The sequence below is a fragment of the Ischnura elegans genome, chromosome 4 (genome assembly GCF_921293095.1).
Source record: "Ischnura elegans chromosome 4, ioIscEleg1.1, whole genome shotgun sequence".
Lineage (NCBI taxonomy): Eukaryota > Metazoa > Arthropoda > Insecta > Odonata > Coenagrionidae > Ischnura > Ischnura elegans.
This window is the reverse complement of record NC_060249.1, coordinates 26,261,380-26,282,443: the sequence shown is the minus strand read 5'-3', so window position 1 is coordinate 26,282,443 and position 21,064 is coordinate 26,261,380. Positions and strand designations below refer to the sequence as shown.

The window sequence follows — 21,064 nt, the reverse complement described above, 5'->3', positions numbered from 1 at the left end:
TCACAGAAAAAAGGAACACTGGCATTGAATATTAGCCTTTATTAAGGAATTCACTGTCATAAAATCTAAATAGAAGATTCATTGTACGCCCATTGTAGGAGCATATGATGAGAATGCCCAACAAAGTCGAAAGAGGATATTGGTGTTCTTTTAGCTAATCATTTGAATAAAAATGATTACATGAGTAAGTTTTGAAATATCAAAGCCACTTCTGAACATTGTTGCCTTGGTTTAGAACAAAACCGTGCAATTGAGGATTCCGCTAAAAAACAATGCCTTCAAGAAAGAGTGTGGCCATCAAATTATTTTTAAAAAATCATGATGCACCACTTCCTTCAGCTTAATGAGTTTACCACTCAGATTGATTTCAGACAGGATTCAAAAGTGAACTCACTCGGTCCTCTCTCAAACTGGTCTAGTATGACCAATCCATTTACCAAGGGAGTCAACCTGACCAATCTCACCTTGGTAGGTAAGCATAGTGTATCTCTAGCCTTGTAAATTTTATGTGCCTCACACAAGGTATGTAATTAACTTAGGCAAAAAACTAATATAATAATAATAAAAGAAGTCCAGTGGCATAAAATCACACACATAAATTGACAGAATGTTAGCTCTCTTAAGTTCAACATCTGGATCTCTTAATGGAAGGTTTCCACCAATGTAATCAGTCACATCTTCTAATGATTTATTTTCATGCTTTACCGTAAATTGAAATTTACTCACCAAAATATAAAAGGTGAGGAAGACAGGACTAGTTGTGGCTCGGAGCTTGAGACGGGCACGGTTGAATCTGGCAGCCAGCAACAGCAGGAAGAGGGCATTGGGAATTAATATTATAAGATCCCATGCCCTTACACTGAAGAGTAAAAAATAATGAATTATTATTAAATACAGACAGCGGCAGATCTAGGGGTGGGGGGCAAGGGGCTATAGCCCTCCCCGCCATTAGGTTCGAAACACACTCTAAATAAAATGAAAAATATTTGGGGGTTGCCACTTTGCAAAGTATTTAAGCTATATTTTCCAATAAATATTTACCTAATTTAACGAATTGCAATACAAATTAGCTCTAAACTTAGAGCCTATTTTACACGCTTATCAAGGGTATGCCCAGGATCATAACTCGGGGGAGGGGGGGGACAAGCCATGGTCTAGGGAGGGGGGCGTCATGGGATTCAGGAGATTATTTCCTTGAAAAAATACTTTTATTTCAGTTACATATCTTGTACTAATATATATCATTTTTTGTGGGTTTTAAAGAAAAATTGTTAAATACTTTCGTTTCAATTCAGTACTGATTTTGCTTAAAGACTTTGGCGATTTTTGCGTCTAGGGGGGCAGCTGCCCCTGGCTGGGTACGCCCATGATGCTTATGGTATGTTACAATCCTGAGGCAGATCCAGAGAGAAGCTAGGGGGGCTACAGCCCCCACCCTTGGGTATCCAATTTACACTAGATAGAATGGTAATTTTATTTGGATCCCCACTACTGCTGGGAGGTTACCCCCTACTGCTGGGAGGTTACCCCCTACTTAACCCCTCTAGCCGCTATCCTGGATCCCCCACAGCTTACAGAGCCATAAATGGCAAATGCCTACACCTACTACAAAATTGAAATTGCTCACAGCAATAAAATATTTGTAATGTAATCTAGGGGAATCTTGTGACTGAAAAAAAGTATGTGATCGAAAGCAAACTTTTGTCTTATCATTTAGATTTTTGTCGGTAACTGTATCACTCATCGATTTCCAATCACAAGGGAAAGTGAATTGCATGGATACATACATTCATATTAAGTAGGTGTGAATTATTCCCTGGCTACCCATTATTGTAAATAATAAGTGGAAATGGACATCGATTACAACTATTTTTATTATCTTCGGATGAATGATAGCTATCAGTGTTACCTCGAACTCCCCAACTCCACAAACAATATCCATTTGCAGAAATGTTCTTCTATTAGCTGTGATGGATCAGTTGAATTGGAATCGGTTGGTACAGTGGTAGACGGCCAAGATGAAGGGAAAGCAGACTCAGCCATGCTGAGCATCCAGGAATATATCAATACCAGCTGCAACGGCCCACCTGACCGAGGCTCGATGCAAAGTTAAAGCAGGGAGTTCCAGCATCACTTTCGCGGAATAGCCTCGGAGTAAGTGGAGCAGCCTTCACTCAGAAGGGCCTATGCTGTGAAATGGTAAATTGTGGGCAGAAATTCGTATTAGTAGCTGCAATGGTTATATCTTCATTTGTCAACCTCATTCTTCTTTAGGAGTCAAGAACCCAGCTGAAGTTGTATTAGGTTTCTACATAAAATTTTCAACTCGATCATGTGCTTGCAGATAAATAAACTACAATCAATTAAAAACATCATTTGCCAGCAATCAACGCCAGCTGACTTCCAAAGGCATAGCGATGAATTGCGAAATGACAACAGTAAGGCTAGGTGAGTCACACGGAGATAAGACTCACGGACAAACAAATTTAGAGAGCAAAAGACGTAAGAGATCATGCCATGAGTTTATATATGGATCAGGGGTAAGTAAAATATGAAAAAGGATGAATTAGATGTAGGAAAATACAAGGCCTCCTAAAACCCCCTTGTGAGATGAAATTATGTCAACACACAAAATAAAACGATCACAGAAATACCTACAAAGGATTAGCTTGTTTACAAACTCAACAGTTAAAAGTGAGGACAATTAACCCATGATTACCTCCAACAGCTGTTCACCTACAGTTTTCCTGTTCAATATCACTAATTTTTACGCTGCTCTCAACCCTGACGACATCAAAATATTCACTGACATCTATTGACAAAACAAAATACTAGGCCGGCAGGAGTGGGGGAGCTGACGGCGCTTTGGGCCCTTGCAAGGCATTCTGGGAGTTAAATTCAAGAAGAAGCCGGCGTCCAATCCAGAGCCCCCGTTCTCTGTCATTTCCCCTTATCATCGGCTGACGCTAGCTAGCTGGTGGAAGTAGTTGTTTCTAAATCTGGATATAGACTCATCTCTTCATCATGGGTTCGAATGAAAACATGAAAATGGAGCAAAATAATGTAAGTAAAAATTATTTTTGTGCGATCGTGTTTTTCATCTCTCTCTACAGAAGCTTATGATATTCGCGCCGGTAGCGTGGAGCTCTTAGCTTTGATTAATTATTGTGACTAGTTCCCAACTCTTATCCAACCTCCATTTATTCTCTTTATACTTCGAAAGTACTTTTTTCCCTCAAATGTATTTATTTGAATTAAAGGACGACAGAATGGAAGGAAATGGAAATGACGAGAACAGCAACCTTGATGACGATAGGAATGAGGCCGTATCCTTCCGGAAGCTATTCATTGGCGGTTTGGATTACAAGACCACCGAGGAAACCTTAAAGAGACATTTTGAGAAGTGGGGAAAAATTGTGGATGTTGTTGTAATGAAAGATCCTGTTACCAAAAGGTAAGTTTAATTTTGTTCTTCCTAGTTGGAAATGGCGTCATTGCTAACCTCTAGGAAGCAAGATGGCGGAATAGGGTAGCGTGCTCAGTTATTAAACCGCCGTATTTATTGACTTATGGCGTAATTTTCTTGGCTTTTACTATGCTATGCTTTAGATATACTTAGGGTTTCATATTGAACCCGTATTTTAAGATTACATTCGAGCATGCTAACACTTGAACTTACCAAGCACGGCGGTTTCAACGGTGCGGGTACACTAGTGATCCCTGTAATATCTATCGTATTAGTTTTGTGGTAAAGTCTTGCAGTGAACCTTATCAGTATAATTGTGCTTGGCCTTCAGCGGCTTTCTCTTCTACATTTTGTCGCAGAAAGCATGTTCTTGTTCAGTCTTATGTGTAGCAGACCGTCATATTCTAATCTTGTGTAGTTATAAAAAAGTTATTCATTGAAATTTTCATTGTAGGTCTCGAGGATTTGGATTCATCACTTACTCGAGGGCTTACATGGTTGACGACTGTCAATCTGCAAGGCCTCACAAGGTGGACGGTCGCGAGGTAGAACCGAAAAGGGCTGTCCCTAGGGAGGTAAGGAGCTCTTTTAATGCCCTTATTTGATCTACTACTTTTCCAGAACTCTCCGTGAAAGTATTTTGTTTTATAGGATATGGGTCTCCCCGAAGCCAGTTTGACTGTTAGGAAACTATTTGTTGGAGGTCTGAGCGATGATTTGGAAGAAGCAGATCTTCGCAAGTATTTCACAGACTTCGGAAAAGTTACTTCTATTCACGTGATGGTGGCGAAGGAAACTGGAAAGAAGCGTGGATTCGCCTTTGTGGAATTTTCCGATCACGATGCAGTGGATAAAGTAGTGTGTAAGTAGCATTAATGTGCAATTCTTGGTCCAATCTCTGTGGTGTAATTCTTTGTGCTGACCGTACTGGATGTAATTCTATTTCAGTGAGTAAAAACCATGTGATCGGCGGGCGTCGGGTGAATGTGAGGAAAGCTCTTAGCCGTGCCGATATGGTATCCCTTCAGCAGACTGGAAGGATTCCTGGTATTGGGGGAAGGGAAAGGGAACGAGAGGGCAGGGGTCCAGGGTATGGTCGGGATCGCGATATGGGTAGCCCCCGGGATAGGGACTTCGGGCCGAGGGAAAGGGAGAGGGACTTCGGTGGCCCCAGGGACAGGGATTATGGCATGCGAGACAGGGATTTCGGTGGCGGACCAAGGGACCGAGATTATGGTGGCCCCAGGGATCGCGATAGGGACTTCGGTGGCCCGCGCGATCGAGACTACATGTCGCGAGACAGGGACTTCGGGCCCCGCGATAGGGATTATGGCGGACCCAGGGATAGGGACTACGGCGGTCCGCGCGAGAGGGACCGTGACTTCAGTGGCCCTCGTGACAGGGACTTCGGTGGTCCAAGGGACAGGGATCGCGACTACGATCGCGGTCCTTCCAGCCGGGATATGGGTCCTGGGGGCAGGTTTGGCGGTAGCGGTTACGGTGGTGGTGGTGGCGGCGGCGGCGGTGGTGGTGGTGGTGGTGGAGGAGGAGGACGCGACGGGCCGTACCGTGGCGATTCATATAGGGACGGGGGCCGTGAAGATAATTTCCGCGGGCCAGGCAGCGATGGCTTCCGTGGAGATTCCTTCGGAGGAGGAGACTCTTTCAGGAGCGGGGGAGACTCATTTTCCAGGGGCGGGGATTCATTTTCTAGGGGTGGTGGGGACTCATTCCGTGGTGATGGCTTCAGGGGTGGTATGGATGGTGACTGGGGAGAGGGTGGTAGGGGCGGACCCAGTGGTGGAGGCGGTGGTGGTGGCGGCGGCGGCTCAACTTGGCGTGGTGGTGAGTATTCGGGGAATATTTCAACCCTTGTTTCTGTTCAGTTTTTTTGTGATGTATGTCCATGTTGAATTCAATGATGCATACTAGGAGTGTGATGAGTATATGTGCTGGATCACCAAGATAGTTTTCTCATTAGCATTCATTCAAGGGGCGTTCATTAACTACGTGAGGTGGCGATTTTTGGACCCCTCCCCCCTAAGGGAGATTTAGCTCGGCCCCCTACCTCTAATCTCTTGTGAGATTGTTCAAAATGTATATCTTCAGTTTAAATACATTAATCTGTTGGATTTGTTAAAAAAATATCTCTTTAGTTAAAGCAAGTATTTAAGATTATTAGGATCAAAATTTTCTTTTTCTTGCGGAGAAAAAAATTACATGCTAATTGTCAGGGCCCTCCTCATCCCACATGAGATAGTGGGAATCGGCTTGACCCCCTGCTGCCTAAACGCCTCTCTTAATTAATGGTACCCTCTTATCAGTTCAAAAACACTTAATGATTGCCTCCATCATTAGTCAATTGTAGAGACCCTGTGTGGCCAATCTGTGGGCTGCTTGCTTCCATTTTTGTATGTCTATTGTGACGGCAAAACTCATCGTAGTTCTAAGAAATATTTCTATTATAGTGCCCATTGTAGTAAAAACTTTTTTTTATTAAAAATATCCTTGTGCACTCGCCCTTTTAAAAAGCAACTATTATATAGGGAAGTAGAATTTCATGTGCAGCCATTGGATTTAATTCCCTTGGTGGTCAGCAAGATCATTTCATTTTGCCGAACATTGCTAAGATTTAAAATACAACATTGCTACCTGGATGAATATCTGCACTTGCATGTTTAAGTTTGGTTAGATGAGTAACTTACATGGTTCCTCAGGAGAGCATTTTTGGCATGCTCCTGCTGGATATTTGGGTTTTAGTTTGGGGGGTTTTCCAAATCCCTCCTGATACTCTTTGACCCATATCTCCACTTTCAATAAAAGAACTCTAGGGCCTTCTGGTAAATATATAGGCATTCCATTTTTCACCAGTTAAATTTTAGTTTGCCATTGCGTTCTGTTTCCCATGCCACAATCACAATATTGGGGTATTTTCAATGAAAAGTTGTCGTTGAATCTCAAATTAGGATTAGAGGTGCTGTATTAGTAAAGGTAGTCAATGAATGTCTGGGCTTAGTTTGGCACTGTTGTTATTTTTCTGAGGAGTGTGAAGGATATGTTGCATTTTCCTTTAGAAATACCTCGGATCTTCTCTTATTTTCAGCTACATGTAGTTGTTCCTCAAATATGTTAGGTTTTCATGACTTACTAATTTGACTGATATGAAATTCTCACTAGAATCCGGTTTCACTTATGAGAACCTGTTTGTGAGTTTTTTATTTTTTGTTTTGGTTAGGAATGGTGTACCAACTCCACTATTACTCTAGGGAAGAATATTTATTCTGTATTTTTTACTTTTCATTTTTTTACTTTTGTTTTGGCACAAATACACTTCCCTTGAACTAGGTGGTTCCCAACTGCTGTTTACTATTTTGAAAGAATGAGTACTCAAAAGGAATTCATGCATATTAATATTACTTGTTAGTTACATTTGCAGTCAAGATTCTAATACTTGAAGATTTTTATTTATTTTTTTTTGCTAGCATAATTTGATTTCGCTTGGCGTGTTTTGTAGATTGTAATGAGTACTGGGATCGAGTACTATTTAATTATTGGATTTTGCTAATAGTGAGGGTGTGGTGCCTGAGCCTGCCCACCCTAGATCAAGGATATTTTATGCAACAGGATTTAATTTGCCCATATGGAAATTAAACAATTATTGCTGAGAATCACTTGCAGAATTTTTTTTGTGCCTTTACTCATTCTGATGCTTGGAACAGTGTTTGGGGGCCATTTTTCATGTCAAATTGATTTCAAAAAGGATGGAAGGTGTTTGATGTCTCTGAGGGGCCACAGATCGATGGCAGAACGTTAAGTTCGTAATGACTACTAGTGCGGTGTGTACCTTTTTGTAGGAAGCAACAGTGGGGGGGGCCTGTTGGATGGGCCTAGGGGGGCAAGTGAGGTTGGTGGAAGAGGTGGGGATGTTGGCAGGATTGGTGGGGATGGAGGACCCTGGAGCAGCCAGGGGAGAAAGGGTGGTGCCGGGTGGGAATCTGATGGTGCCGGTGGGTTGGGATCAGGAAAGAGTTATGGTGGTGCGTCTGGTGTCATCAATGGAGCAAGTCGTGGTGAGTCCTGGTACTTGGCTCCATGTCAGTTTTTTGGGTTGGGTTCTATGCAAATATTTTTGGGTTTTCTGTCATGCTCTACATTCAGCACCTTCTCTCTTTTTTGAGGTGAATTGGAGGCTTATTTTTATGGTGGCTGTAGTGGTACATTGAATTTGTGTTAAGAGTGCAACATTTTATTGTTTTGTATTTGAAACATTTTTGTTAAATAGAAATCCGTATGAATGTATACTCCTCAATAAATTGCATAAAGCTTGTTTTACTTGTTTCGGCGAAAGAATATGGTTTCAGTGAGAGAGAATATAAATTGGAAGGTTAGCATAATAATCTCCTTGTAATCTCGGAAAGTTTAGCTATAAATTCCATCTTGCCTGTCTTTCCTACTTAAATATGGAAAGAGCAAATAGCTGGCCCTCTGTGACCGTGGAATTCCTCTTCAATGCAATGATAGTTAAATTTTCCTCATAACATCCAAATTCAAGTGTATGAATGGATTTTTAATAGTCATTTCCTGGGTATGAAAGTTTCCATGGCCCCTATTTTAAAATCTCTCTAGAGACATTTTGTTGCATTTCGTGTTATCCCAAACTAGGTTAAAGGGTAGTTCAAATTGTGAAGCCTGATATTTAATAGCAAAGATGTGTATCCTAAAAGTGTTGCTTGACAAAGATCTCTTCAATTGTGGGTATCTTTAGTGTCGACCTAATTTTTTATACTATTGTCTAGAGCACTCTTTCAATTTATTTAGGAGAACGTGACTGGAGACTGCAATTCTGAAATATAAGACTTACCATGCAATATGAAATACATAATTTGTTTCACACGCTTGATTATTTTAAACCACAGATATTGTTACTGAGATCAGTGAATTACTTGATGATCCCTCCCTCTTGCTCTCGCATTCCTTACCATCGCCACCCAGCTTGAGTTGCATTCAGGTTACCATGTCTTGAAATCATTTGAAGTTGGGCTTCATTGACCATTTATGAATCGTAAATCACCCACGTATTGAAGTTTAAGTAATGAATTTTATCTACAAATGTCTTCCTTCCCTGTCCTTAATTGGTCCTTGTTCTGTTGCCTTACTCTGTAGTCAAGGCTATTACATAGTTCGTCCTCTTCTACTTTGTGTATGGCTTCCATGTTTCTGATACATAGACCAGTGCTGGGGAAATAACTTATGAAGTTATTATTTTTGTAATTTTTGCAGCGATTAGATGCACTTGTGTTATTGGGTATACTGCTGAATGGAATGAACGCAATGATTGTTTACTTCTGCTAGGGGTGAAGCCTTCAGAATTGAAAGTTTGTTCCACGAAGCTGTTAACCTAAGCACAGGTTACATTAAATTCTTGTTTCTTTTTTTCTTGGTGTGTTGGTGATTTCAATTTTTTAGTCGTAGTAGATGACTCTTGGGGCTAAACTAAAGTTCTTTTGTTTCAGCATCCAACTGGGGAGATGATAGGGGAGGTAGTGGACCTTCAGGAGGAAGCTACCAACAAGGTTTTGGAGGTGGACCCATCAAAAGCTCAATTGCTCCAAATGCTCGGTCTGCTCCATATGGAGGCAAGTATATGTTCTAAGATTAAGAATTTGTTCATTAAGGTAGTTAAATCACCTTCCTTCTTGATTTATTACGTCCACTTCTGTCAGGAACAGAAAATATTAGCTAGTTGGGGAAATAGGTGCAGGCTTGCATCAAACCAAGCATAAGGTTGTTGACTGGTCATGATGATTGAATTAGTGGCTTTCCCAGGATAGCTTGAGGAAGGGAAGATTAATGAGAATTTACCGCTTGGAGGTTATTTTAAGTCTAGTTGGAATGATGCCTAATTACTGCAAATAATGCTTAGGTAAAATTGTCAATGCTAACTTTGGAATCTCTTGGGAAACAAAAAATGAAGTAGTTATGCATACTGCTGGTGTTGTGAGATGGTATTGATTGTCTTTATAATCTTTTCCACTGGTGAAATTCAAAATTTGTAAAAAATTCAAAAAGTGTTGTAAGGCAATGCTATTTCGGTGATTGGTGAATTTAGTCTAGCAAGTTGATAAATTGTTTGGATGATATTAGATTAAGAGGCAATGAGTATGGATTATAGCTTTTCCACTCTAGAAATTTGGATCTGTTCTAAGAAATATCCCTTTTTGGCTGACAAGTCTTCTCCTCCAGTCATTCTCTTGCCTGTTGAGTTCCAATGATCCTGATGGTCTGCAGTGGGAGTGCAAATGTTTGTCTCCTGAGGGTATCTCTGCAGAATGTGCTCAGCATTGTCTGAAGCAGTGTTCTTAGTATCTAAATTTCCAGAAGTTTTCATGTACATTTGAGAAATATAAGCCTGGCTCTAAAGCTACCATTGAGATTCCTTAATTTTTATGGTGTTATTCTTGAAACCCAAAACTTTATGTTACCCTTAGTGATAATCTCATGTTCTTGTACTTTCTATTTCGTACAGGAAGTGGTGGAGGCTATGGTGGGTCTCGTACTTTTGGCAGTGCTCGTCGTTACTAGGAAAACCAATCTACTATTTGAAATCAGGTAGAGTGAATTATATTTTAGTGGTCATTTTTGAACGGGGTCTTGGTCTTCAGATTTTAATGTTTTCAAAATATTTTCCTCTAGTTCATCGAGTTTGTCATTGTGTTAGTGGGTATTGTGAAGTATTTGTCGTCATATGCGTAAATCACTGTGGTGTTTTTATGCTTATGGTGACTAAAAATTTTAAATATGCACTCAGGAAAAATATTGGAAATAGTTGGGAGGGTACGATTGAGTTTGAATGGTGGTGATATTTGGATTTAGCTCTCTGACTCTATAGTTTGCTGAAATTTATTTTCTATAGTCCCTTTACTTGAATAGAAATAGGTAAAGCAAATATTGAATGTTATGCTTTTTGGCGAGGTGTCTCATGTGTCTGCAAAATGGTGACTCAGCTTCTGAAGTTCTTGAAGACTTAAATGACAGATAGGTGTTATTTGTTGTAGTACTGCCATGGAGTTAGATTTTGTGGCCATTTATAAGTCAGCCAATTGGTTAATGCCCTTGATGCCGATTGGATGATGTGGAGTGAGGTACACAGGGGACCACTTACTAAACTTATGCAGTAGCTTTTGTTTACATCAGGTGATTGGGTCATCAATATTTTGTTGATATATTCATTACATTGTATACTTCTGCCGCCTTTACATCACAGCTTTTATATTCCAATTAACATCTATGCTGCAGACCTCTGTCTTTGGAATGAGATTAGCGATCTGATTGATTGTTTAATGTTAATTTTTTACTTACCTCTTTTATCAATGATCATATTCTTCTGTTAGAATATAATTTTAAGTGCAGTGTGAAAAAAGTTATTAGATGCAATACTTCTTCACATTATTTGCTTTTGGGTGGACATTAGCATTCCCATGTCTTAGGCCGTAATCATGCATTGTAGTATTTCTGTTGTTGCATTAGAACACATTTCCATGAAAAATATGTAAGTCAGTAGATAAGTAAAAATCTCTTTGGAGCTACTCATCCCACTCTACCTCAACTGGAGGGGCTCATGAACAGGGGATTGCCATTGGTTGTAGAGTTAAATGCCCAGATGATCTAATTCAATGGCCTTAGGTACAATGGCAAAAACTACTTTATCATTCAGTTCAAAGTAAATGAAACCGTTTTGACATGAGTGTATAGTTTTTAATGCTTCAATGGCAATAAATGGTGTTCTTAACAGTTAGTTTGCTACAGGGTGCATGTCTGATCCTTTTTTATGAACCTGATTGTTGAAGGATTTGCTTGGAAAATGTATTTTTATTAAATAGTAATTATTTATTGGTGGGATAGGCTTTCATGCAAGGTATAATTATGGCTTCTAATTCCAAGGACCACACTACCTGTTATCTTTTTAGTTCTTTCAAAATGTTTGTCTTTCTCTGTGGACTGGTTCATTGTTTTTCCTCTCCTATTGGTTGTGGTGGCCTAACCAGCATAAATGAAATCTAATGAAAAGATCCCAAATAATTTCATGATTTTACTTTTATACTCATTATATATCTGAAGTAACAGTTTCATTTAGCCAGGAACACCCTCTGTATCACAGTTATGGATTAATTTCAGACCATGTACTCAGTGCAGTGTAAACTCATTAGAACAAGACCTGATTGAGCCGAACGATTACATGAAGTATTAAAACCGATACAGCTGGAGTGAATGTTGAAATCATGAACTTAAGTTGGCATAGTCTCACTGCCTTATATGTTGATGAGGCCTTGTCTGGTATCACGGAGATGCTTTGACAACCTGGTTCATGACATGGGTATTTAAAACTTATTCTTAGTTTCACTCACAATGAAGCATGAAGACAATCCTAAGGAATTTGCCAAATCTCTCGTTGCATAGACCAACAAGATGGGACGGGCTGCAACATAAAAATTTAGGAATCTTATGAACTTAACTGTGAGTTGCATTAAATCTATGTTAAAAATGTACCTGTTGAATTTCAGAAAAAGCAGTGCTATAATTCATGAAGGATTTAAAAGTTTTTCATTTTTTCTGTAAGGGCAAGCTCTTTTTTTTCCAGCCAGTAAATTTTAAAATCTAAAGTTGCACTGCTAGAATTGAAACAATTGTGCACCGTGAAAATCAACTCCATTTTCACTGGTGCTTCTTGATATTGGAAATTTGTTCTGGCTGAATGCTGCTCATATTTTTCCTGAATTGTCTTCAATTACAATATTTGTAATTGTTTTTGTATTGTCCAGTAAGGAAACAGTCACTCAGCATGAGCAGATTATTTACATGATACTATAGGTAAGATAAGTTACCAGTGATGAGATGTATTATGTGAAGTCCATCCCAATGTATTTACTACATTTTTAAATTGAGTTTGCTGAACTGTTTTTAATATTCCCGTCCTACTTCAGCTCTTCTAATGTAGAGTACTAGTCATGTGTAGACTTTCCAGTAGTGGATGTTTTCTATGAAGTCCTATGGGTGGTTTTGTTCCCGAAGTAAACTCGTGTAATTGTTCGGCTATTGATATATTCTGTACTTGTTCTAGCAAGAGGGCACTGATAACTCATATCCTCTATTGCAAAGAGCTCTACTACTTAATTGTTGCATTTGTCATGTTCTATTTTATCTTGTTTGGTCCTTGGAATTTTCAGAAGGTTTAAGATAGGCCATCTCAAGGATTTTTTTGTTTGCATGTTCAAGTCGTGAATTATGAAAAATTTATTTTGGTGTTTCACGTCCATTTGTTGGAGCTATTCCGTTAATCTTACTGCTTCAGTTAAGTGGAAAATGAGGTCATGGTAAGGTACTTCTGGATTTTTGAGATGTATCACTGCTTCAGTCAACTTTTAGATTCAAGTAATTCGTATAATTCCCTACTGACAGGGTTAACATTTGGTTTAATATAAATACGTCTTTTCATAGGCTAATTAGTCGAGGTAAGACGGACTTAGTAAATGGGTATGAGGAAATGGTAGATAATCAGCTGTCTCTGTCAGCGATGGTCCATTACAAAGATGATCATGGGCAATCATTTTCTGTGCTTTGTGCACACAGTTCAAAATTGAGCCTTGTGTTGCTGATTAAGAGTCCAGCATTTAAGATTTTAAGGTCGAGGTGTTGCAGTCATTGGGCTTTATAAGACCAGGAATGCGCACTAGTGCAAGGCATCAGTGGGGGATCTTCTGCATCTGAGCACATTTGTTTTTGCAGTATCTTGGATGGAAGTGAGGAAGTCTTGCTTATGATGGAAGAGGCGAGATGTCAGAAGATGTGCAGTGAGAAGGTGGGCAGGAGGGGAGTTGAGGTGGCGAGTGATGTGAGGTGTGACCAGTTTGGAGGAGAGAACACGTCCAGCTCGCATGTACTGTGGAAGCTTCATGAAGGATTGTTTAGTGTGTACCTTTGGTGTTCAGTGAATGAGCAGTTGGCTCCCATCAAGTGTAGTAGTTCCCTACCTTGATGTAAAGGTTAAGAGAAAAATGAATGAGATTTGTGCTTTTTCATTGGTTTCTCTCATTTTTCTAAGCTTTAATGGTCAGTGACTTGTGCATCATTATTGAATAAGCACCTAATAAATGTGTTCAATACAGTCATCATTCTCGTTTATTTAGTGAACAGGTAAATTGATGAGACTTAGTCAAAGAATTTTTTAGATTTGTATCGCTTCAGGCATAGTTTGCATGAGCACGTATTGTTCAAAGTGAAGATGGAATTCAATTACATTCGCTTAAACAATACGTTATCATAGTCAATGATATAGTGGTGTGTTTAAATTTTCTGCAGTAGTCTGAAGTCTGCTATAACTGTCAGCATTGCTGAATTTTATCTCATTATTGATTTTTACCATATTGGATAGGCTCAGTTTTTTAGTAGCAGACATACCTTATATGTACTTACCAGATGCTTGTGAAGTGCAGTGGTAGGCCAAGATAAGTTTGATTGTAAAAAAAGTATTCTTAAGAGCATTTCCGCAAGTTCATTACGATATTCAGCCAAAATCCTGTGAAGAACTTGGGACCTACAAGGGAGGTATCCTCAGTCTGCTTGGATTTTCCATCAAAATTAGCCTGAAGGTGAGTGACACATCTTAATAAGTAGTACAGAGTGCAAGTCTCTAAGATGTTACAAGAGTTTTACAGGCAGTTAGAATTTTCCGGAAATGGCTCTGAACTTGATATGCTTCTTTTGAAAGGCTTCCGTTTCTTATGGAATCGACTATTTTCCTCTGCAGATAATCTATTTTTGTCTGGTAAATGCACGTGCATTAAGATCTTGATCTAATTCTCTTAAGTTAGTTTTCTACAAAGTGCCGTTTTTAGACTGCTACATTTTAGCTGGTTTGTTGTTAACCATGTTCATGTTGGCCTATTTATATAAACTGTATTGGATATAAAGCATTCATTGATTCAGCGTTTTCATTGATAATTTCATGGTAGTGATTATTAGTTAGTACAGATGAATTTTAAGTTGTCAATCACATCAGGGGCTCTAAATTTTTGTCAGTCTCACTCTTATCAGTGGTTTTTGTTTTGTTGCTATCGTGAAGTCTTTTGTATGATAATTCAACCGTAAGCATGTGAATTTGGTGGAATTAACTGTCCAGTTCTGATATTTATCAATGGAAATTAATGTGAGGCATTTGGATAGTTTCTTTTTTTACTTAATTGATATTAAATGTAACCAGGAGCATATATTTGGTAACATTCAATTTATAATTTTTCTTGTTTCTTTAAATTTTGTAAACTTTCACCTTTGCCAAATATTTACAGCCACTTCTCAATGCTAGGAAAACCCTATCTATCACTTAAGGGAAATTTGCATTGCTCTTTGGTGACCCATGCACTGGCCCGCGACTTACTATGTTGTGAATAAAACCAGAACTGAACTTTATGACCTCAAAATAACTCTGATTGTACTTCTAACGTCAGATATGTTTAGAATATGAATCTCATAATGCATAATTTATTTTCCTTGTGGTAAAATATTATGTTAAAGTGAAGAAAAAGTTATTTTGTGCATAATGCTTTGTGGCTAGTGTCAGATAGAATTGGTATGATATATAAGCTACTATGAGTATGTAAGAGATGGTTTAGTTGAATAATACTAAGGGCACGAGTTGACTAAATGTACTTGCATGAATCATACACCTTAACCCTTTCACTGCTGTGAACATACCTGGTACGTTCGCACGGCAGGCTGCTTTTCTTCATCCCTGCCATGAGCTTAGCACATTCGCCACATGTGAGGGGTAGGTTTTTCGGAGATTGAGCAGCAGCAAAAGGGTTAATCAAATTCATTTCTCTCTCACAATTTCAGAGGACTTAGTGGTAGCTTTCACTGCTGGTTTCACACATTTAAGAATTCATCTACTAGGGCTAAAAATTATATCTATTTGTATTCAGCTAGACTTGCATCAGAGTTCACGCTGATGCCCATTGTAAACCAGGCTTGATATGCTCATTAGTTAATTATCATTATAGGATAGTTAAATATATCTATTATTTCAGCAAAAGAATTATTTCATGAAAGTTGACAATCAGTATTGACCCTCAAAGGAATTTAGTGGTAGGAAGTGTGATTGATGTATTTTGTTAGATTTTAAATTTTTTTCTTCATTTCCAAACGAGGGTTATTTGGTGACCAATGAATGTAATATAGTTATTATTAAGCACCGTAGAATTGGGATACTCTCCTGCTTAGCTTACTATTCCTAGTTTTAAGTTTTTCATGTATCCAACTGCTATTACTAAAAACAAGCCACTAAGTTTCTAATTTCATCAATTGGCTTTGGTTAACTAATGAACTATGTATATCTGTGAAACTAGTCTTGATTGGTTTTATAGGGAAATATTGGTTATTGGTCCTTAAATATGTCATTGTTTTTTTATTATATTGTGGGAAGCTGAATTAGTCACTTTTTACTTATCGTATAATATTGGGTATTTTAGGCTAATCCTATTGTATTTGCATGCCCAGTTTGTTTGGCTCTAGCAAGCAGAATACGTAAATGTAATTCTTGAGGAATACTGTGAAAGGAAATATACCAATGAAGTAATGCGATTTATGGATTATTTTTTACTTAATCATTGCCTTAAAAGGTATTTCATTGTAAATTTACTTTTTTAATGTGCTTTAAGTGTAGCAAAAGTGGCGTAATGGAACTTGAAGGAATGAAGAACATAAATAATTGAATAAGTGTTGCAAAGGCTGGGAGGAACACATCTTTAGTGTGAAGAAAAAACTGTAGGTATGAGAGTAATTGAGTTCAATTTGCTGCAGCAGAAGTTGCCATGTACATCGAAACAAAAACGAGGATTACAGATTTTGGTGGATAAAGGAGAAAGTCATTCTGAGAAACTGCCGTTTCTTAATTGCCGCTGCTGTTGGGGTTTTCCCATCTTGCCTCCTGATAAGTGCAGTAGAATATGGGCTTTAGAGGCAGTTAATCAGTGTTCAGAATGTGATGAAACTGAAGTAATTTCATGGGAATCATAGGTTTGGCATTCTGAATTAGTCTGCTAAACAGACCCATCAATGGAAAGAGGTCAACATTTAGTATTACGTATGGGGATAGACTACCGAGGTTCACTGCTGCATTCAGTTATTAAGGCTACACGTGTTCCTTAACTGAAAAAAACATTGTCTGCAGGCTAATTTTTTTCTTTTAAGCAGCTTTTTTCTTGAACTTCGTTTACTCATCCTTGGCAATCGGTTTAGGTATTGCAGATTATAACAACCTAGTTAATGTCTAGTAATGTTTCATTTCAAGGAACTGGCATTGGATACTTACAGGAATTATCATAAATCTCGAGGTTTCTTAATAGGATGAGGAAAGTTAAACCTGGTATGTACCATCTGTCGGCCATTTTTGTAATGAGTAACATTCCATGCCCTCTTACATTAAATGGGCTGTTACTGGATTTATGGTTCCAGGTACATAGTAAATACTTTTTGAAATCATTTATACTAAGGAAGGTGATAGCTGTCCTAGAAAGGAGGCAAGACTAATGTTAAAGGTAAAAATAAATCAAAGAATGTATGATATTGCTGGATGATATTTACTGTGGCAACTGCCCTCATTTTGTCCGTAATGCCTTATCTAAGTTAGTTTGATCAGTGACCAAGAGTGAGGATGCTGGCGGTCCCGCAGAGAGGTGGTGCAGTTATTGGTGTCAAAATGCAGTACTTGGCTCTGCTTGTACTTGCCAATTGTTTGAGTAGATTTGATAGTTTCGAAGAAGCACTAACGTTCCAGATGCAAGTTCCGACTGTGAGGTAGATGGCTGAACTCTAGGAGTCACCACCATGTTTTCATCTCCTAAGGCAGAAAATGGTAGAGCCCCAGAACAACAATCTTAGAAGGTTAGTACAGATATGGTGATACAGAGCAGGTGGTTTGGAAAAGATGCAGCAGATGGAGAAAGAGGCCGAGGTAAGGGGAGTATATCTTGCGGAGTATGCATGGTTTGCTGTCTCGATGATTTATTTTTAATGCATTCTTTAAGCATTGATATCCGTTCAGTCACGAGATAGTTGAAGACTGAATTATGTGAGCAAGGAAATGTCAATATATTAAAAGCCTATTGAAAGATTCAGTCAATAAATATTTTCTTTGTTTTTAAATCGAACATCTTTCGTGATTGTGAGTGAAGGCATTAAAGAAAATGGAACTAATTGATGTTAATTAATCAATATACTAATGATTCGGAGGGGAATATGTATTTCATGCATGTGGATAAAGTAACATCCTCTCAGGATTTTGTAGACTATTGCTTTTGATATTGATTCTTACAATAAAATGGAAATTAGTTGTTGTGGCCTCATTTCTAAAGCATCCTAGTTTGTGTACAGTCAACCTCGGAAATGTTTGGCGGTGGATTCGCATGATTTACAATTTGTTTGAGTGAGATTTGAGGAATGAGTTCTGCCAGTGTTAATATTTAGAGAGTTAGTACCTCCTAATCTGAAAATGCAATTGATATCATCTGGTAGTTACACTTGGGATTTATTTTAAATGAAGGTTCCTAGCATGTTAAAGTAGGTATTGTTTACCAGACTGCAGATGGAAATTTCTACAATAAGTTTTGTAGCTCAAAAAGCATCTAGGAGATATTTAGCTTGAGGAATTGGACGCCTGGATATCAACTGTCTGCCAATCTCTTAACAGTTTCTATGTACGAATACAATAGTGTAGGTGAATTAAAGGGTGCATGAGGCTCGTATTCAGTGTGCTTTCCTTGGAATCACTGGAATAGGGATAGGACGTGTGGAAGTACTCGCAAGAATTTCGAGAAATAGGCCAGAATGACTGAGGTTGACTGTGCTGGGTGTAAAATTATTTGTCCATTGGGATACGTTCTCTTTGTGAGGTTTTACCATTTGCTGAGGTTTTTAATGCAAGATGGGTGTGACGTCTATGTGATAACAATTTATTTCTCGAATGTGGGCTAGGAGCCAGCAGTATGAGAGGATAGTTTTTGATTTAAGTCTCAATAACCTAATACTTTTGTCCATCACTACAAATGTCCTTCGTTGTTTGATGTGGTAATACTTTTTTCATTTTAGAGTTTATTTAAGCTGAGCTATCCTTGAAATATTATCTAAGTGTAAGCACATACTTGTGCACTGGGTTCTTATTCTTGTCTTATGCTACAGGATCCTGGTGCAGTTTGCAGGTGGATTGCCTATCTCAACCTGCCTGTAGTTGTATCATCTGACAAGGTAAGTCGTGCAATAACCAAAATTTTGATGGTTCTACAGTTAATGGATGATTAATCTTATGATGGTGGCAGTAGCGACTAATTCATGATGCATTCTTGTAATTAATATGACTGGGAGAGTACTTGGTTTATTGGTGTCTCGCACTAACTGTCTGGAAGACAGGGATATCTTGGAGAAATTTATTTTAACTCGAATCTCTGGGAAATGTGGATTCTACATGAATTGACTAAGTGGTCTTGATACATTAAAGATCAATGGAAGTAATGTCTGTGTTTGTACTTATCATAATGTCAATGAACAAAAGTACTTATATTTTTCATTTTAGGTATGTCCTTGTTATTAGAAGTGGGTGGGGATGAGTAATAAAATGAAAGCAATGATATCTATGACAAAATAAGGCAAAATATTTTTCAAGGTAAGAATTAATTTGTAGTAGCATTGGATTTACTTCCTGTGATGACTTCTTAGGACACCTTTGACGTAAAGTGAAAACCCCAATTCTTGATACTGATATAATTAGTTGCTCTTTAATTATTTGTTTATTCTGAATGCCAATATTTTTATCCAAGGCATGTATTTTCAGAATTTTGATGATCCAGCAAACCTCATTGAAGTTCCATACCTGTGAGCAGAAATGAATTTTGAAATTGAGCCGAATTGAATACAGAGCTTTCTTCACCACTACTGTTACTTCTCAAGGTATGAGTCATGTTACTTCTATGGTGCATTATTTGTTATTAATCTTTCAATGATGTTTTTCTTAGGACACCTTTGAAGCAAAATGAAAATAATTTTATTAGTACTGAGAATTTTTTTCTTATACATACCAAATGTTTTCTCTTAGAATGGTGATAGTTTCTGACATTAGGTTTATATTTTCAGAATTTGATGCAGCGATCCTTGTTGGAGTTCCATGTCCGAAAGCAGAAGGGAATGTTGGAGAGCTTCCTTCTCCACTGCTATTCTTTCCCATGGTACGAGTCATGATACTTCTGTGGTACATTGGCCTTTCAATGATGTTTTTCTTAGGACACCTTTGAAACATAATGAAAATAATTTTAGAACTGAGAAGTGATATTCTCTTGAATTGAGTTTTTCTTTTAGAATTTTGATTGTTTTTGACAAAAGGACTATATTTTCAGAATTTGATTCTGCGTTCCTTAATGGAGTTTCATACCTCAATCCAGAAGTGAATGCTCTTCTTCTTCACTGCTATTCCTTCCCATGGTAAGTGTAATGATACTTCTATGGTACATTAGCCTTTCAATGATGCTCTTCTTAGGACACCTTTGAAGCGAGATGAAAACAATTTTATTAAGACTGAGAATTTATATTCTCTGATATACATAGTGTTAACTTCATGAATCTGCATTTATGCATGCATATTCTCTTTTCAGGGTCATTCTTCTAATTTGGAATATACCAGAATATTTAAAGACTTGTGATGTACATAATTTGTTGAATTCTGTAGATGCCACAGTTTTTTGGTAAGTTGTAATCAGTGTTTTTAAATTTCTCTCATCAAAATGATGTTTTCTTAGGACACCTTTGAACGGAAATGAAAATCCTTTAACCTCTCTGATGATGCTATATTTGATTACATAATTCTGTGTTAGTTACTGGGACTGCATTGATGGTGTTTATTGTTTTCAGGAATTTGATCAGAGTATCATTAAATTTCATCCCGAAGTTGTCATTCTTGCATTACCGATGAACCCTGATGTTTTTACTGAGGTAGCAGTTATGGATATGGTCATCTAATATTGACATGAGATACCATTAACAAAGCTGAAGAATAAGCATTTTGACTACTTTTCCATAAGAGAATTTCGATGTTATTAAAAATTTTATATGAACTTGATTAAATGTAAGTTTTTTAAAATATATAGTATTCCATTAATGCCTTTGTTTTATTTAAGTGCTCCCAGGTAATAAAGGTGCAGAAATGGGCTGTTGCATTTTATAGCAGGGGCTTGTGCTTAAATGTGTACTAGAATTTAATGTTAGGTTAACCCTTAGGTGCACGCACCTGCAAGTATAGCGCCAGTGCATGCTTGCGGCTTTTTTGCCGTACTTTAACATTTTTTATTTTCCCAAATATACATTCAAATTTGAGGGTGTTTCAACGTATTTGGGTTACTTTTAATAAAGAAAAGCTTTTTAAATATTTTTTCCATTAATTTAGAAACAAAAGTATGGCATAATTATATGCAAATTTCTTGATAAATACTTCGATTAATTTCTCTAAAAGAATTGCAGAAGATAATCTACACTATCAAGTCAATAAACTCAAAAAAAGGAAAT

General features: G+C 37.9%; 2 protein-coding genes and 3 non-coding genes across 7 annotated transcripts in view; 4 read left to right on the top strand and 1 right to left on the bottom strand.

Moving 5' to 3' along the window:
• Nucleotides 1-2,841, bottom strand: part of LOC124157172 (transmembrane protein adipocyte-associated 1-like) — a 28,004-nt gene extending 25,163 nt beyond the window's left edge. The window contains exons 1-3 of the mRNA XM_046531695.1: nucleotides 2,720-2,841; nucleotides 1,910-2,189; nucleotides 727-859 (exon numbers count right to left, since the gene is read on the bottom strand). Coding sequence (XP_046387651.1) covers nucleotides 727-859; nucleotides 1,910-2,052 — 276 coding nt within the window. The 5' untranslated portion in view covers nucleotides 2,053-2,189; nucleotides 2,720-2,841. The remainder of the gene's footprint in view (nucleotides 1-726; nucleotides 860-1,909; nucleotides 2,190-2,719) is intronic.
• A 74-nt stretch (nucleotides 2,842-2,915) lies between these two features.
• On the top strand, nucleotides 2,916-20,660 carry LOC124157171 (heterogeneous nuclear ribonucleoprotein 87F-like). Of its 3 annotated transcripts, XR_006864551.1 has the most exons (15): nucleotides 2,916-3,063; nucleotides 3,261-3,454; nucleotides 3,921-4,041; nucleotides 4,118-4,328; nucleotides 4,415-5,311; nucleotides 7,321-7,536; nucleotides 8,980-9,102; nucleotides 9,993-10,075; nucleotides 18,695-18,760; nucleotides 19,086-19,175; nucleotides 19,344-19,459; nucleotides 19,643-19,734; nucleotides 19,903-19,987; nucleotides 20,158-20,247; nucleotides 20,414-20,660. XR_006864551.1 is itself a non-coding variant. In XM_046531692.1 (9 exons), exons 1-8 carry the CDS (start codon nucleotides 3,025-3,027, stop codon nucleotides 10,046-10,048), a joined length of 1,857 nt encoding a protein of 618 aa, XP_046387648.1. In that variant the 5' UTR covers nucleotides 2,916-3,024; the 3' UTR covers nucleotides 10,049-10,075; nucleotides 13,250-13,632. The 3 variants fall into 3 exon arrangements, 2 of the variants coding, with proteins under 2 accessions (XP_046387648.1, XP_046387649.1); XM_046531692.1 differs by lacking the exons at nucleotides 18,695-18,760; nucleotides 19,086-19,175; nucleotides 19,344-19,459; ... (2 more) ...; nucleotides 20,158-20,247; nucleotides 20,414-20,660 and adding an exon at nucleotides 13,250-13,632; XM_046531693.1 differs by lacking the exons at nucleotides 7,321-7,536; nucleotides 18,695-18,760; nucleotides 19,086-19,175; ... (3 more) ...; nucleotides 20,158-20,247; nucleotides 20,414-20,660 and adding an exon at nucleotides 13,250-13,632.
• On the top strand, nucleotides 19,504-19,571 carry LOC124158306. Its single transcript, XR_006864773.1, has one exon. It is a non-coding gene; the product is annotated as a small nucleolar RNA SNORD58 (small nucleolar RNA).
• On the top strand, nucleotides 19,769-19,833 carry LOC124158304. Its single transcript, XR_006864771.1, has one exon. It is a non-coding gene; the product is annotated as a small nucleolar RNA SNORD58 (small nucleolar RNA).
• On the top strand, nucleotides 20,022-20,089 carry LOC124158307. Its single transcript, XR_006864774.1, has one exon. It is a non-coding gene; the product is annotated as a small nucleolar RNA SNORD58 (small nucleolar RNA).
• Nucleotides 20,661-21,064: the final 404 nt, after the last annotated feature.